The following is an 18,151-nucleotide window of genomic DNA, read 5'->3' as shown; positions in this document are numbered from 1 at the left end:
ATTATGCGAACGATAATCGTCCGGTGGAATAGGGCCCTAAAACTGATGCAAATCTCCTACATTATAAATTTGTGCTTAGAAGCTACTACTCATTCTGCTAAACAATCTTACTTTACCTTTCTCAATTCTTCTCTGTCCCATAACCCAAAACGTCTCTTTGATACCCTCAACTCCCTCCTCAAAACCAAAATTCAGACAACCATTACTTACCTCTGCGCTGAAGACCTAGCATTCTACTTCAAGGAAAAGATAGATACTATCCATCAGGAGATCACCTCCCAGTCCCCAAGTAGTGTTGATCCTATTCCCTCTTGTATTTCCTCCTCTTCCCTCTCAGTATTTGAACCTGTAACAGAGGAGGAAGTCTCCAGACAACTTTCCTCCTCTCATCCCACCACCTGCCCTAGTGACCCTATTCCCTCACACCTTGTCCAGTCTCTCTCTCCTGTTGTCACTACTTACCTTACTAAAATCTTCAACCTCTCCCTCTCCTCTGGCATCTTCCCCTCGACTTTCAAACACTCCGTCATCACTCCATTACTGAAAAAAACCTCCCTAGACCCCTCCTGTGCAGCCAATTATCGACCTGTCTCTAATCTTCCTTTTATCTCCAAACTGTTGGAACGTCTGGTCTATTCCCGCCTAACCCGTTACCTCTCTGAAAACTCTCTTCTTGACCCCCTTCAGTCCGGTTTCCGTCCTCACCACTCTACCGAAACTGCCCTTACTAAAGTCTCTGATGATCTCCTCTCCGCCAAATCTAAAGGTGACCATTCTCTGCTCATTCTCCTGGATCTATCGGCAGCTTTTGACACGGTAGACCACCAGCTCCTCCTCTCCACGCTCCGCTCTATCGGCCTCAAGGACTCCGCTCTTTCCTGGTTTTCCTCCTATCTCTCTAACAGCTCCTTTAGTGTATCACTTTCTGGCTCCACGTCATCTTCTCTTCCCCTTACAGTCGGGGTTCCCCAGGGATCAGTCCTGGGCCCTCTCCTTTTCTCACTTTACACTTTACCCATCGGACAAATCATCAGCAAGTTTGGTTTTCAGTACCATCTCTATGCTGATGATACCCAGCTCTATACCTCCTCCCGTGGTATCACCCCCGCTCTTCTACAGAACACCAGTAACTGTCTGTCTGCCGTCTCTAACGCTATGTCCTCCCTATTCCTAAAACTAAACCTTGCTAAGACTGAGCTTCTTGTATTCCCTCCCTCTGCTAACCGCCCCCCACCTGACATCTCCATCTCTGTCTGTGGTCAGGGCCGGCGTTAGGGGGGAGCAGACAGGGCAAATGCCCAGGGCCCCATCCCCTGGGGGCCCCCTACAGCAGTTACAGTATGTTTTAGGGGCAGGAGTGCACAGACAGCGTCCTGCAGCCTCTGGCAGTGATCCCTGGCTACAGCTTATGGCTGCTATAAGGGGTCACACAGAGGCTGCAGGACCCGCTCTGCTCCGGAGTGTGCTTCCTCCCCTCCCCCTCCCTCCAGCTTCACTGCACCTTGTGACTTCCTCTGTGTCACATGGTGTAATATTACAGCAGTCGGGACATGGAGGAGAGGGCTGCAGGCTGCAGTGTGAGGATCCCAGCCTGCTGCTGCTGCTGCATGGACATTAGAGGATGCACCATTACTCCCAGCATGCTGCTAGTGGTAGTAAGTATACTGTATGTGTAGTGTGTCTAAATGTAGGTGTATAATGGATGAATGTAGTGTGTGTTACATGTCTGTGTACTGTATGGACTGGATGGTTTGGATTTGTATGTGTTTTCATGGATGTGTTAGTGTGTGTGTGTGTGTGTGTGTGTGTATAATTTGTATAGTGTGTGTATTAGCACTGCTGACTTCACTGTCCAGCAGAGGTGTAGCAGTGAATGTACTGTATATAGGAGCTGCAGCCATTCTCTGGCCTCATCCGTCCTATGTGATTGCTGCCGGTAACCACTGAGGCCGCTGATTGGCTGCAGCTCCTATGTATAGTGTATGATGATGTCACTAAGGCAACACGGTGTGTTTTATTGAGAAAAAAAATAAGGTGGTATTCAGTCCTTAGGTGGTGGTCACTCTATGGCAGTAATATTGGTCTGTATATAGTGTATACAGAGTCATTATGCGGTGGTCACTCTATGGCAGTAATATTGGTCTGTATATAGTGTATACAGAGTCATTATGCGGTGGTCACTCTATGGTGGTAATATTAGTCTGTATATAGTGTATATAGAGTCATTACTGCCATAGAGTGACTGCCACATAATGACACTATATACACTATATACAGACCAATATTACCACCATAGACTGACTACTGCATAATGACTCTATATACACTATATACAGACCAATATTACCACCATAGACTGACCACTGCATAATGACTCTATATACACTATATACAGACCAATATTACCGCCATAGACTGACCACCACATAATGACTCTATATATACACTATATACAGACCAATATTACCACCATAGACTGACCACCACATAATGACTCTATATACACTATATACAGACCAATATTACCACCATAGACTGACCACCACATAATGACTCTATATACAGACTAATATAAGCACCACATCATAACCGCCACATAATGACACTATACATTCTATATACAGACCAATATTACTGCCATAGATTGATCGCCACATAATGACTCTATGTATGCATTATATACAGAACTATATTAGGTGGTGGTCAGTCTATGGCAGTAATATTGGTCTGTATATAGAATGTATAGTGTCATTATGTGGCGGTTATGGTGTGGTGCTAATATTGGTCTGTATATAGAGTCATTATGTGGCGGTCACTCTATGGTCGAATATTGGTCTGTATATAGTGTATATAGAGAGTCATTATGCAGTGGTCAGTCTATGGTGGTAATATTGGTCTGTATATAGTGTATATAGAGTCATTATGTGGTGGTCAGTCTATGGTGGTAATATTGGTCTGTATATAGAGTCTTTATGTGGCGGTCATGGTATGGTTCTAATATTGGTCTGTATATAGAGTTATTACGCTGTGGTCACTCTGTGGTAGTAATATTGGCCTGTATATAGTGTGTTTTCTTCAATAACGGTATGGAGGTAATATTTGGTCCTGATATAGTGATTTTTTTAAAACAATTCATATAAATAGTTACAACACTAGCGGCAGTCCCGGCATGTACAGTAGCGGCAGTCCCGGCATGTACAGTAGCGGCAGTCCCGGCATGTACAGTAGCGGCAGTCCCGGCATGTACAGTAGCGGAAGTCCGGGCATGCACAGTAGCGGCAGTCCCGGCATGCACAGTAGCGGCAGTCCCGGCATGTACAGTAGCGGCAGTCCTGGCATGTACAGTAGCGGCAGTCCTGGCATGTAACCTTCTGAACTGACTCAATGTGACTAAGAGCCCTAATACACGGAGAGAAAATTGTTCGAATCCGGACGATATCGCTCTGTGTAATAAAGACAACAATGATCAACTGATCGTTTTCTTTTGGCAAGTTTAAAAATCATTGGCTGATGTGCATATAAAATAATAAAGCTGTTACTTACCCGATCATGTTCCTGGTGCCCTCAGGCTTTGTCTGTTTGTTATGGCCAGTGATTGCCTGAGCGGCCTGTCACCTCAGAGAGGGGACTAAAAGTGAGAGCTGCAGCTGCGGTGACTGGGGGATCCCACAGACTAGGCCTGAGGAATATCTTTATTATTTACTATATACAGCAAGGGCTGCACAGACATCACTAATGATAGATAATCTATATATATATATATATATATATATATATATATATATATATACAGCCTTTGCTGCACAATAATTGAGCCATGTGGTAGACTCTGTAAGCGAGCTCCATTCTACTAGATTGGCGCTCACTTCTCCGGAATATCAGGCCATGTAGTACGGCCCTTATACTGTCCGTACACTTTCAGTAGCTGCTGGCTGAACAATCCTTCAGCTGACAATTCTCTCTCCCATCCGGCCCTGTCCTCCCCATACACAGGAATGTTCGGCACAGATGAGTGTTCCTGTGTCCTCTATAAGAGGGACAAGCTATAGCCAGACAGATCTGATGGCGGCTTATCTCTCTGACAACAAAGAGGTTGGGTGTTGATTTTCCATCAAGTCCGACCCCCTATGTCCACTGATGTCATCTGTCAGACTGTCCAGAGAGCCCCATACACCTTACACTGATGGCCGAACCCACCACGAGCAGCAGGTACCACCAACAAAAGTGTAAAATGTATGGGGACCTTAAATTGTTGCTACAATATTTCAGCATATGGGGCCCCACCTTTAACTTTGCCCAGGGCCACATTTAGTCTAAAACCGGCCCTGTCTGTGGTGCGACTATAACCCCTACACAGCAAGCCCGCTGCCTTAGGGTTATGTTTGACTCGGATCTCTCCTTCACTCCTCATATAAAATCTCTTTCACGTTCCTGTAATCTGCATCTAAAAAACATCTCTAAAAACCTTCCCTTCCTTACTGTTGAATCTGCTAAAACTCTCATTGTCGCTCTTATTCATTCCCGTCTAGACTACTGCAATTCCTTACTAATCGGCCTTCCTTCCCCTAAACTCTCCTCTCTCCAGTCCATTCTCAATACAGCGGCCAGGCTCATCTCCATGTCCAGCCACTATACAGATGCCTCCCCCCTGCGCCAGTCACTACATTGGCTCCCTATTAAACACAGGATTCAATATAAACTCCTCCTGCTCACCCACAAGGCTCTCCACAGTGCTGCACCTCCCTATATCTCCTCCCTCATCTCTGTCTACCGTCCTACCCGTGCCTTACGCTCCTCTAACGACTTAAGACTAACATCCACCTTGATCCGCACCTCTCACTCCCGTCTCCAGCACTTCACCCGAGCTGCACCAGTTCTATGGAATACATTACCCAAGACTGTCAGACTCACCTCCAATACACAAAGCTTCAAACGTGCCCTCAAAACTCATCTGTTCAAAAAGGCTTACCAGGTTCCCTAAATTGACCCCCCCCCCCTCCCCCAATACATACGCCAGGTATTCAAGCACTTAGACCTGTGCATGCAGGCATTGGTTGGTGACTGGTTCACCCACCTTCAACTGCACTGCCTTATTTATATAGATGGCCGGACCATAAGAACAATGATGCACTTTGCCCCTCTGCCATTTTGTCTCGCACCCCCTCCTAATAGTGTGTAAGCTGATGCATGCGAGCAGGGCCCTCACTCCTCATGTATGGATAACTATATGTATATCTTTGTAATGTCTATTTTTTGTCTATGTATGTACCCCCAGAATTGTAAAGTGCTGCAGAATCTGTTGGCCCTATATAAATAAAAATTATTATTATTATAATGCCCGGGTGATCGCAATAGCAATGAAGTTAAATGGCCGCACAAACAATACAGGGTTCATTTGACCAGACCAGCCACTCGATAAATTGTGCCTTGTGAAGGTAAGGCAAACGAGCTCCGAAGCTCCAATCTTACTCAATGCCACTTGTTTGCGGCCAAGGACAGCTGAAGATTGATTCATCTTAAAGTGCGTTTACACAGAGAGACTTATCTTACAGGTTTTGGAAGCCAAAGCCAGGAATGGATTTGAAAAGAGGAGAAATCTCAGTCTTTCCTTTATGACCTGATCCCGGATTATAGTCTGTTCCTGGCTTTGGCTTCAAAAATCTGTCAGATAAATCTTTGTGTGTAAACGCACCATAAAAGGATGCCTTCTAGGGCTTTGTTGCCCTTTAAAGCTGCCACTTAATGTAAAAAAAAAAAATCCCTACAGAAACTAGTTATTTAAAATGGACATAAGAGACATGCATGGCTACCTGTCCAGCCTGCAATTACTTACGTATACAGTAAAAACTCTGTTCGAGAAAGAAGTACTTGGTTTAAAGGGGTTATCTGAAAACAGAAATAGACAGCTCAATTAACAATAGTAGCAATTAAAGAGAATCTGTCAGCTGCAATTCACATTTCACACTGCCGACACTATAAAGACCCGTTCACACTACGGATTTGGCTCGCAGATTCCACTGGGAACCTTCTCCCGCGGTCTCTGCACCGAATCCCCCCTCCTATGCTTTGAATGGGAGGGCTTTTTGTACCTCTCCACTCAAAGAATTAACATGTCAATTCTTTGAGCGGAGGCATGCAAGCCCCCCCATTTAAAGACATAACAAGAAGGACTCACGGAGTCCGCAGGATGAGGTTCCCGGCAAAATCTCTGCGCTGAGTCGCTCCTGCTTGTCTTTGAATGGGAGGGCTCGCGCTCCTCCGCTCTCCGCTCAAAGAATTGACATGACAGGCGCGCAAGCCGCCCATTCAAAAGCATAGCAGGAAGGCATTTGGAGGGATTCCTAATCACACTACGGATTCCATTACGAATCCATTGTGTGAACGGGCCCTTAAATAGCTGTTGGGTTAAGGAGACACATGTTGCCTTTCATATATCCGTCTGTGCTTTAATAACATAGAAAAATGCCTTTCTTCTTCTGTGCAAAGTGTTAAAGAGGCTTTCCCAAGCTCCTGATCTGCTGCAAGCTGGAATATCTACCTGCTCTTCCTCCCAGACCTTTCCCAGCTTGACTGATAGTCAGCTTCAATAGGTAGCTGAGTCTCAAGCAGGGTCGGGATGGGAGGGGAAGAGAGGAGACATTCCAGCTTGCAGCATTTCAGGAACTTGGGAAAGCCACTCTGACACTTTGCATAGAAGAATAAATGTATGCAACACATACTTAGGGTATATTCACACGAACGGACTCGCAGCGAGAATCTCGCTGTGAGTCCGGCAGGTCCTGGCAGTTCCCACACACTATATACTCGCTGCGGTCTGAACGACCGCAGCGAGTATGTAATTCTACCGCCCTTAACCCCTTCTGCTCCCGCCCGGCTCCCCCGCTATAAGCATACATTACCTCTCTCCTCGCTGCATGGGTCCGGCGTCCTGCTCTCCCATCCGGCCAATCAGTGGCTGCGGCTGGGCAACACACTGATTGGCCGGACGGGAGAGCAGGTCGCCGGATCCATGCAGCGAGGAGAGGTAATGTATGCTTACAGCGGGGGAGCCGGGCGGGAACAGAAGGGGTTAAGGGCGGTAGAATTACATTGAACAACCGCTGCGAGTATATAGTGTGTGGGAACTGCCAGGACCTATTCATGTGAATATACCCTTAATTTAGTATGTGTAAGGCTGAACTCCCACACCCCAGTATAAGTCTTTCCTTTATATTTCCTATACACTCCTGCATGTGCTATTCCAGCTTAATGGTTTTGTCTTTGTGAAGTCAGTTTAAACTCTATTAGCTAAATGTTTAACTTTTGCTGTTGCTATTATTTCAATATCCTTTATTTGTTTTGCATAAAGAATGTGTTTCTGACGTCTGATGAACCTCGTCTAATGTGTCAGTGTTACTTTAAGATCCTCCTCCCTTTGAGTGCTGTGACATCACTTGCACCTGATGCAGATATAAAGGACAGGTGCAAGGATCCGTTACACACTGGCCAGCCTCAGACAGCAAGCCTGAAGGCACAAGTACAGAGCTTACCATCTGTTATCTCAAGGATATTCTACTTGGGCTAACCTGGGCAGTAGTCCAGAGAGAACACTCAGCCAGGGACAGATCACGAGAGCACCAGGAGGTACTGAACAATACCAAGGCGTATCCCTCAACAAGACTGAAAGCTTGTAGGAGCCACAGCTAAAGAGCTCTGAACTGGAAAGGAGTAAACAGAGGAAACTCATTCAACACCAGAAAATTATTCCCTATACAGAACACTTTCATTGGTGAGTGCTCATTTGAAACTAAAGGGGACATAATTGTGCTTCCTCTAAAAATAATAATCTTGCCTCAATTTTGACACTTTTCAACTGGCATCATGTCTATGGGACTTGAGATCCTTGGTGTAGCCCTGTCCATTATCGGCTGGCTCGGTGCTATTGTTGCCTGTGCTCTTCCCATGTGGAAGGTGACTGCCTTCATCGGCAACAACATTGTAGTGGCTCAGATTATCTGGGAAGGACTGTGGATGAACTGTGTAGTGCAGAGCACCGGTCAAATGCAGTGTAAAGTCTACGATTCTCTGCTTGCGCTTAATCAAGATCTACAGGCTGCCCGAGCCATGATAGTCGTCTCCATCGTCATAGCTATAATTGGAGTCCTCATCTCCATCATTGGAGCCAAGTGCACCAACTGCGTCCAAGACGAGTCAGCAAAGGCCAAGATCATGATTGTATCTGGGGTTATCTTTATTCTTTCAGGACTAATGACCCTTATCCCTGTTTCCTGGTCAGCAAATACAGTTATCCGAGACTTCTATAACCCTCTAGTTCTGGAAGCTCAAAAGAGGGAGTTGGGAGCCTCCATGTACATAGGGTGGGCAGCTGCGGCTCTTCTAATGCTTGGAGGTGCCATGCTCTGCTGCACTTGTCCACCAAAACAGGAGAAATACCCCGCATCAAGAGTGGCTTATTCAGCAGCCAGGTCCACAAACCCTGGATATGACCGAAAAGACTACGTCTAAATGGAAACCAACTCTTCTACAGACACTTTCATGTATAATGTGACCAGAGGGGCTTCTGACATGCAAAGAAGATGAGACTTAATACCATCGACTAAAAGCCCGACATGTACAAAGTTTCTTCTGTAAGCTGTAGTGTTTTATATACCATATATATCATAGACAGCATTGCCTCTAAATGTGTATGTGCATGTACGTGAAAATACAAGGTCCATGAATGGTTTTTCTCCATTGGCGTGGCAGTGGTAGATTATTCTTAAACTGGGAGGGGCAGTCTCTCCTGGCAGAGATGAGGTGGCCTAAGACATGTAACTGTTTCCATACCAAGATGCTTATTGTACTGGCACAATGCATTTTTGTCATGCTAGAAGGCAGTAGACTGCAGCTGCAGGGTCAGCTGGGGAAACTTACCTGCTAGTACTATAAGCATCGGCTTCTTACTGGGGACAAAGGACTTGTCTTATAATAAGTGAAGACAGTGTATATAGCTTTTTTATTTGTTATATATGAAAATATTATTTCTATTAAACAGCTTGACATTTATACCACAGAAAAGCATTTTATTTATCTCACTGCACAGACAAATCAATTCTATCATTTTTTTTAATAACTCGTAAATTGTTATACCGGTAATAAACCTGGACTGTCTGCATTCACAACGTTTAAAAATCTACAATTTGCCAAAGCAAACATGTAGATGTGGTTGCAACTCTCCAGGGCTTTTCCTTCAGAGAACAATAGACCCTTATGGGGAATGCATGTTGTAGGGCTGATTGTACAGCCTTCTAGCGTCCTTCTTTAGAAGTATTATGGGTCCAGTGCACAATATTAAAGTTTGACAGAATCATCTCTAATTAAAGATTAAATTATAGACTTTACTGATACTATCGGAGAATACTTCTTGGCTTCAGGTTTCCCTTGTCCTTTGTCCACTCCCTTCTCCTCCCTCCTCCTTGGACTTTCTAAAACATTAATGCTCGGCTGGAATTTGACCCTTTTCATCTTGCTTTTAATTCCCTTCTAGTTACTGTTTATTGTGTGTTTGTGTGCGCCTGTCTATAATTGACTTTCTTCATCTCCCCAAGGAAGTTTTTTCCAGGCTTTGTTCATGTTTTTTTTCCCTACAGCTCTGTGAATTATATGGGGGTTATATGGGTTAGGTAGATAAATTAGATTCTTGTTAATAAATAACATGCAAAGCATTTTCCTTTACTAGAGGAGTTGGTGACACATTCCCACAATTTCACTGCTGGAGTGACCTGCACTCTTACGAGTCACTGGCTACTTTCAAAAGTCAGGGTCCTGAAATTGTCTTTTACAGTAATTTACTGGTTAACAAGGACACACTGTAATGACGCCTATAAACCTCATTTGAGTAAAGGATTTAGTTAACAAAAGGGATTTCGTGTTTGCATTCCCCTGTGTACTTTGGTATGAACATAATGACAGGTGTGCATCAACTATATATACATGTATACCTACTGTATGGATTACTAGCACAGGATACAAAGCTGAACATATAAACCTGGAAAGATTCAAGTTATACTGATATTAATTCATATAATTTAAGGTTTATTATAAGACCTCTATTGGTCATTGATTACATTCTCTAGTAATGTAATTCAATATAAAATTGCAAAATAAATGGGCTATAGGATGTGAACAAGGTTCTTCTACAAAGTAGCTGAGACAAAAATAGCACTTTATAGCAGTGCCGAGCCTTGGTTTTGATGTGTCTTTGCTTTCCTTTGAAAGTTGTCTTTTTTTTTTTTTTTCCAGAATTGTACATATAAAATAGGAGGGGTGTTATAAAAGGATGACCATATAAAAAGCTCTTTATATAAAAGTGCACTGGGCACAGCAAAAAAAAAAAAAAAAAGAGATATGTGTTCTCACCATTTCAAGGTTTACTTGTTACTGATTTTCTTCTAGTGTTTTTATAAATTGTGAGGCTGTAGCCACACAGTGCAGTTTCTTTGCTTTTTTTATAAAGTTGAGAGGCATATATCCTTCCTTTATCCTTTCTTTAAGAATTAACTTCTGCTTTTTTTTTTCTTTATTTAAACTGTATTGGGGAGATTTACGAAAGGGTGTAACTATAAACCTGGTGTAAACTGTCCACAGCAACCAATCACAGCTCAGCTTTCAGCTCTGGTAGAATAAAAGCTAAGCTGTGATTGGTTGCTGTGGACAGTTGACAACAGGTGTATATTTACACCCTTTTGTAAATCTCCCCCTATATATTGCTATTTTCCCACTATGGGATTTTGCTGCCGTCTTTTAATAATGACAGCAAATAATAACAGATAAGACGGACGTTATTTGGCCTCGAAAAGATGTCCGCCTGGAAAGACGGCTGTCAAATGGTCGAAGAAAAAAGGCGAAACTGCCTAAAACTGCCCTGTGAACACAACCTATTATACAGTATGTAACACTGTAATGATGACTAAAATAACATTCCGTAAACTAACCAGAAGAATACTACTGAACTCAAGCACCATGTGACATCTCACCTCTCCACTGTATTTATTTATGCAGGAGCTGATGACATTGTACCTAATACCAGGAAAAACTGGAATGTGAGGACTTTTTGTAAGTGCTAAGACTGTAACCTGTTAAAGATTGGAGCACTAACCGTCTATGTTATTGTGAAACTGCTGTTTGTTTTACATTTTTAAGTTAACTTTTCAATAAAATATGCTCCCGGATACAGTGATTGACTTTGTGGCTTTGTGTTATACAGGCCTTTTTGTTTCAATTCCCCCCCACTGAACGCAAGCTAGAACAAAGAACACAGGCCGAGCTATGGAGATACAATCTCACAGGTCTAATTACATGTTATGATATTAGGTGACCATATTTGAGGTAACACAGTAGTGTACTATATGATGCAGAAGAAAACATAAAAAATGCTTTACTTAAACAGATACACTTGGCACTCCTGTATTCCTGCAGGTGTATACCCTTTAGTGTATTTCTGAATCAACTCCTAAAAAGCAGTATTATGGTCTGTATTTAGGTCAGTATTTGTAGCCAAAATCAGGGGTGGAATTGATAGAGAAACAACGTAATGGAAAGATTTGCAGAGTTTCTTGGTTTTGGTTGAAAAAATACTTAGCGAAATACTGCGTGTGAACATAGCCTTAGGTTGTATTCCCACTACAGAAACATTTCCACCTATATAGTTCCCCTATATGGCTGTCTATTGATAATCATGGCCGCTAATAATGATCATAAAAATTATTTGTGTCCGCCATTATCAATAGAGGGCCGCCTTTCCCTGATATAGGATGACACGGTCCCATAGTGGTAACATAGCCTTGATGTGGGGCTACAAGGAGAAGCAAGAATTGCCCACACTTGACAAAACAATAAAGGAAGGGACTCCTGAGCATTATACGTTGAGACCCCCTTAAGAACTAATTTTCCATAAAATGCATTGAAACCAAAAATTTATTGAAAACACATCTAACAGAAGCCCCCTAGAGAAATATCAGAATAGTTTCAATACACCTTAGAGTTTGGTCAGCTGAACCCCCCACTCCCAATATAAGGTATATGGGGCTCTCCAGACCGTCCACTGACTAATGATGTTGATGGAGATAAGGGATCCCTTTGTTTCGGATGAAGTAAGGAGCAGTGAGAGCACAGGGATGTTCCTGTGTATAAGGAGGACAGGAGACGGATGGGAGAGATAACTGACGGATTGTTCAGTCATCAGTTAACGGTGCCGTTATGGGCGGGGCTAAGTGGCGCTAATGCCGCGAGGCCACGTCCACTTAATACAATCTGCAGTTGATAAAAGGACACTTTTTACTTGAACAAGCACCATGATGTACGATATGAAATAAGGTATGAAAAATGCTAAATTTACCCTTTACACCTGTGTAGAGATGTCAGAATGCACAAAGGGGGTGACAGTGTCACTTTAACTGGTAATGATATAAGGATGGAACATGGGTTCTAAGTATATTTTAACCTCAATGCAATTCAATGTTGTAGATCTAATAACATTGGTATCCTTGTCTACAAGGTCCTCCAACAAGCTTCATTCCAGCTGGGGAAAATTATGCATGCTAAAAAGTGATAAATGAGCTGTATATGACAGACCAAAGCCTATTTGATTTGTGATTCGTGTTGAGCGGACCTGTCAAACTGTTTGGGTTTGGTAACATTCTCTGAACTCAAAGACTCTGCATTTAATTCCTTACAATGGCAGGAAATCAAATGCTGTGCGTTGCCGAACCCAAACAGGTTGACAGGCCCACTCAACAATATCTGTGATACTACCCACGATACACATGGCATTAGGGACAAATGCCAGCCTTTCTATTGTACCAGTGTCATACATTCTGCCCCAAGGTACTAGAGCCGTGTTCTCCAATCACTGTCTCTCCAGCTGTAGCAAGATAACCACTCCCTGGGAGCCTGGCTTTACAACAGCTATAGAGAAACAGGTTGGAGTTCACTGCACCAAAGGGATTGAAATGACACACTGTGCCCCATAGGACACTATAGTCAATGAATAATTGGAGGTAAACATTAATTTCATGGCAGCATTTCATAATGATATGAAACCTTTGCTTTCCTTAACAGTGATGCGAAAGACTGATATCAACTCACTGCAAGTGTTTTGTTGCTACTACAGTAGCTGAAGAGCAGAGAGTTACCAACCCCCCACCCACCCCCATCCTTTTGTTTTACCCCTTTTTGAGACTGAGGCAATTGTGGACACTTATGGGTTACCACCTGACCTCATTCACTTGAATGTGTGGCAGCATGACATGACTGAGGTGCTTGTGGGCACTTATGGGTTAACACCTGACCTCATTCACTTGAATGTGTGGCGGCCTGACACAATGGCTGCAGGTCGCGTGCCCAGGATTGCTGTGTAGCCCTAGCCGTAAGCACCTTTCAACAAGGACAAGTCTGACATGTTATCCCGAGATACAGCCTGGGTGAGTGCGTTCCACTCACTGTCCAACAGAACATCCAACCCGATCGCTCAATAAACTCTAATGAGGAGAACAAGTTGGATTTGATTGACAGTCGAGAGGCGCACGCTGCTGTGCACTCCCCCAGGCTGTATCTTGGGATTGTGGCGGGTTTTAGGAGTGAGACCCAATGCAATTAGTAACTACTGACATATCTGATGACATTGCAGGAGTTACTTCAAATGACAGTAATGCTTTACAGGGATAGCATTCTGGAGAAGGATTTCTATACATCGTTTTTTTGTTTTTTACATGAACAGACTGACGCCAGCGCAGGGACACCGGTGCCGCAGTCCTTTTTTTGAACCACCGCCTGGTTCCTGTGCACAGCGTTGGTCTATTACTGAGCACCAGCCATGAAGCACTGGAGGTGGGCCTGCCAGCCCCCAGGGTGACGATCTCCCCTCTGTGTCACAGAGGGAGAGGGTTTCATCACACTGGGAGGCGGCAGACCCACCTCCAGTGCTTCATGTCGGGACAGTGCTCAAGAATAGACTGAGCTGTGCATTAGAATCGGGCGGTGGTTCAAAGAAAGGACCGCCATGTATCTAGTGGTACGTTCGCTTTAAATCTTGTCATGGTGGTGGTGGGTGGGGATTAAGTAGCCTATACTCACCTGCTGCCAATCCTTAGGCAGTGCCTGTCCCTGCTGTCAGGGCTTCTTGTTCTAACTCTAGCACATAGGAAATACATCTCGAAAATAACCCTTTAAGGGTGACAAATATGCAATAATAGGGTGTGGGGTTTTTTTTGGAATAAGAGGCAATTACTATAAATGTACAAGTCATGCATACAAACAATTTGACTAGGGTAATTCCCAGCCAACTTTGTTCCACTGAAACTAAATCATCCTGTGAGATATTAGACATAAAGCAATGCCTTTTCTATGGAAATCAGTCAGGTGGTATCATATAGCAATCATCCTTGTGACAGAGCACTCCTGTACACATATCTATGCCTGCAGCAGTATATTACCGCCTGTGGCTGAGACTGAACGATAGTCACAATCAGGACACATAATTTAGCTACAGGATGTCATTACATGGGTGAAAAGGTAAACAGGTTACTCATCAGACCTCCTCAAAAGATGTGGGACAGATCTCAGAAGTAGAACAATTGTAAATTATTATTGCAAAACACATTCAATGATATCTGTCATGTGTCTACTCCAGAATATATTAACCTTTTACTACTCGGGCCACACCAGTGAGAACATATAAGTTGATAAGTAAGCTTCAATTGAAGTCTATCTAAAAATTATCTTAATGTACGTGTGTTTTAATAAATCATAAACATAGTTTTTACACTTACCATCCCTCCTGAGTCTGTTTCCGTTTAAATTTTCCGCTGTTTGCAGGTCCCTGAAGCTCCAGTTGGTGGTTTCATTTTTCTTTACTTCCTGGTTTGGGCTTTCCCATGATGCACTTTGTCTCCTGTGATGTCTAACTGACTCTGTAAAACTGTTAGATGGCTTACATCTTGCTCAACCAATCAGAGCTGAGCAACCTGAGTCATCTGACAAAGGGAGGCTGGCTTAACAAGGCTTAGACCTGCCTCCCTCTTGATGTCATTGTCACAAAATGGCTTCCACAGAGCAACCTGAGGTCAACAGACATAAGGTAAGAATGAGTTTACTTCACTTCCTGGTGGGGTTTGAGGGGGAAAAGATAGGGAAGGGGGGCAGATAAGTGATTGAAGCATATTACAAAGTCATAACTTTGTAATGTGTTTCAATTCCTGGAAAAAAGCTTTTTGCTGGCGTACCCCTTTAACTAGCAGCAGGCTGATGAGTGGATTGCAGAGATAACAAAGTGCTTCACTTCATTATTACTGTAAATTTGCTCATCTCTACTAATGTCGTCCGAACCTGCCTCTTACTGTCTGGCTGCAACTTACCCCTCCCCATAGAGAACACAGGAACGTTCAGCCAAGTTGACCAATAAGGTGTATGGGAAAGAACTTGACCCAAGCCACCGTTCAGCTGATTGTGTATGGCCAGCTTAACAACTTGATATGCACTGCTCTATCCTATCTTTATTTCCAACTTCTCCCAACTAAATACTACATAATCTGTCAGCTCTTTTGGAGAATCTTTTCTTAAAATAGGTGAATAAATGACAACCAAGGGCGTTTCCTAAAATATTATGACAGGGCTAAACTAGTGCTTACAGGACATACTATATAAGGACATACTACGTCTCTTTGACAGTAGGGATGGAAACACCCAGTTGTCACTTTATACATACAGTATGAGAAAAAACGTTCTTGAATTCTCACTATGACTTGGCACAGTAAAGATTGTACACTTACAGTAATTCTGCACCCATACCCACCCCCATTTGTAACACCTGAAGGGGCATTGCGGAGAAGCACTTTACAATTAAAACTTATTAGAGCAATTCAATATGATACATGCAGAATGAGAAAGACCCATGAAAAAGTGATATGGAATATGATGTGGATAAAGAGGTTCAGAATAATATCTGCTATTGATAAGGAGGTTCAGAATAAGAAGTGTTTTTATAGGTGACACTATCTCTTAAAATCTTATTTGTAGAACAGTTATTGATAAACAGTAGTTACAGTTTAACATGGTCTGGTGTCCAAGTTTATAGATAAGCAATGTAAAGAGATCATTTGGAAATTTCCCACGGTAATGCGAAATGTTCCTTGTTACTTGGAAAAATTTCATTAAATCTCATTGAATACAACTTTTTTCTTCTTTTTAAGGCTAATGGGAATTTGCAGCCGTTTTACCACATTGCCATAAAAAAGGTGTCTGTCTTTTGATAGTGACGGTGCAAATAACATTCATGATCATTATGGTCGTCATTTCAAACTGAAGTCCTATAGTGGAAACATAGCCTTACTCAGATCATTTATATTTATGCTTTTTTGTTATTTATGTTTATTTTTGTGTACGCTTAAAAAAAAAAGAAAAAAGGATGCATTTAGATCCGTATTTCATGCTTTTTTATAATGAAAGAAAGATCAAAACGAATGTACACAAATGCTTGTTTTTTTTATCTGTTTTTTGCATAAAACAGATTTAAAAAAAAAAAACAGATTGCCAAGAGAGTGTGGCCCTAGCCTTATACTTACATTTAGGTTTTTAACATTTTTTCTACAGTAGTTAAAGCCAATGTACCATCACTGCAATTTTTTTTGTACAGTACCAGCGCAGGAATCTTAGTGGCACTGTTCTTTTTCCAAAATGCTGCCCTGTACCCGCCCGGCTCGAAGCAGTATGGGCAGGCTCAGTACCCCCTGGTGTCTCCAACCCCCGCCCCCCCAGTGGCGCATCTTCATTAGAATCAAACCAGGCTAAGTCACCAAGGGGAGAAGTTAGAGTCATACCAGGGGACGCCGGGCCTATCCCCAGTGCTCTGAGCCAGACCAGTGCTCAGGCAGAATACGTTGCTGAGAGCGTGAACTGGGCAGCATTTTGAAAAATGGACTGTGCCACTGTGATTACTGCACCTTCGCAGAGCAGGTACTGCAAAAAAAAATAAAAAAATTGTACCGCTGATGGTACACTCACTTTAAGACAACACATGCACAACCATGGCAAGGGCATGTAGGCATAATTTTTGCCTGCAATATTGCTTAAAGGGAACTTGTCACCTGGGCAGCCCCCGCCCCTCCCCCCCCCCCCCCCCAAGTGTGCACAGTAGTAATACAAGAGGTTCATGCATTTATGGCTCCACACAAAAGGACCTTCATTGCGGTCCATAAGATCTGTGGCATTCGCTCTTGGACTCTATTTGTATCCTAAAGAAGTCGGACACATTCTGTGCACAGGGATATTCCATGTGCCCTGTGCCCAAAAGAGAGGTCCTAGTAAATAGCATAGGCATAGGAAGAGATATTATATACAGTTACAATAGGCAGAATTAACCATAGAAAAATGAGTCCTACAAGATGACTGCTCTCCAGCCAAAACAGGACAGTTCAAAAAGTTGCATTTTTCCAATTTAATAAGCAGGTATAGGGAACTGGCCTTGAGCCACCGAGCAGCTATCAGTTTCCTTCTCTCGTATAAAAGAGCACATTCACATAGGCTAAGATGCCAAAGATAAGGTCCGAAGAAATGGCTCCGGAAAAGTTAACAAAAGGGCAACCTATGCAACAAGGTAAAGCAGGTGCACATTTTTTATGTACATTTTATACACACATGGTGCTAGATACCAGGGCTACTCATACACAGCCTATGAGTGTTTTCTATTTGTGGTTAATGGAGATGAGCAAAAAGTACTATATTAAGATGTGGGTGATCCATCATGACATAATTTATGGCAGTATATAAAATAACAGGTCATCAATTCAGCTCTGAATTTAAATTCCCAGCTATGTAGGCCAAAAAGTGTTATGCAACCTGATATATGGTTTATAATTCTGCAGACAAAATGTATATAGCTATAATGTATTATTACTATGTAGGTAATATGACACATCATTGCCAGCTGCAGTTACATAAACTGATTATATCCTGGGCAGCACCTAACTGAGGCATGACTATGTACATCTAATAACCAGGGCCGGACAATAACTAGTAAGCGGACATGGTACTCGTACCTTACCAGCTTATATAGCTCATTGGCTTCTTAAGTCTGTTGCCATCCCCAACCTGTACACCAACACAAATAAATTCAGAC

The 18,151-nt window shown here is 42.9% G+C and overlaps 1 protein-coding gene across 1 annotated transcript; it reads left to right on the top strand.

Moving 5' to 3' along the window:
* The first annotated feature begins 7,466 nt into the window (after positions 1-7,466).
* On the top strand, positions 7,467-11,210 carry CLDN3 (claudin 3). The gene has a single exon (XM_069945078.1). The coding sequence runs from the start codon at positions 7,861-7,863 to the stop codon at positions 8,503-8,505; it is 645 nt and encodes a 214-aa protein (XP_069801179.1). The 5' UTR covers positions 7,467-7,860; the 3' UTR covers positions 8,506-11,210.
* Positions 11,211-18,151: the final 6,941 nt, after the last annotated feature.

The sequence above is a fragment of the Dendropsophus ebraccatus genome, chromosome 11 (genome assembly GCF_027789765.1).
Source record: "Dendropsophus ebraccatus isolate aDenEbr1 chromosome 11, aDenEbr1.pat, whole genome shotgun sequence".
NCBI classification, from domain to species: Eukaryota; Metazoa; Chordata; class Amphibia; order Anura; family Hylidae; genus Dendropsophus; species Dendropsophus ebraccatus.
This window is presented reverse-complemented; position numbering and strand designations above follow the sequence as displayed.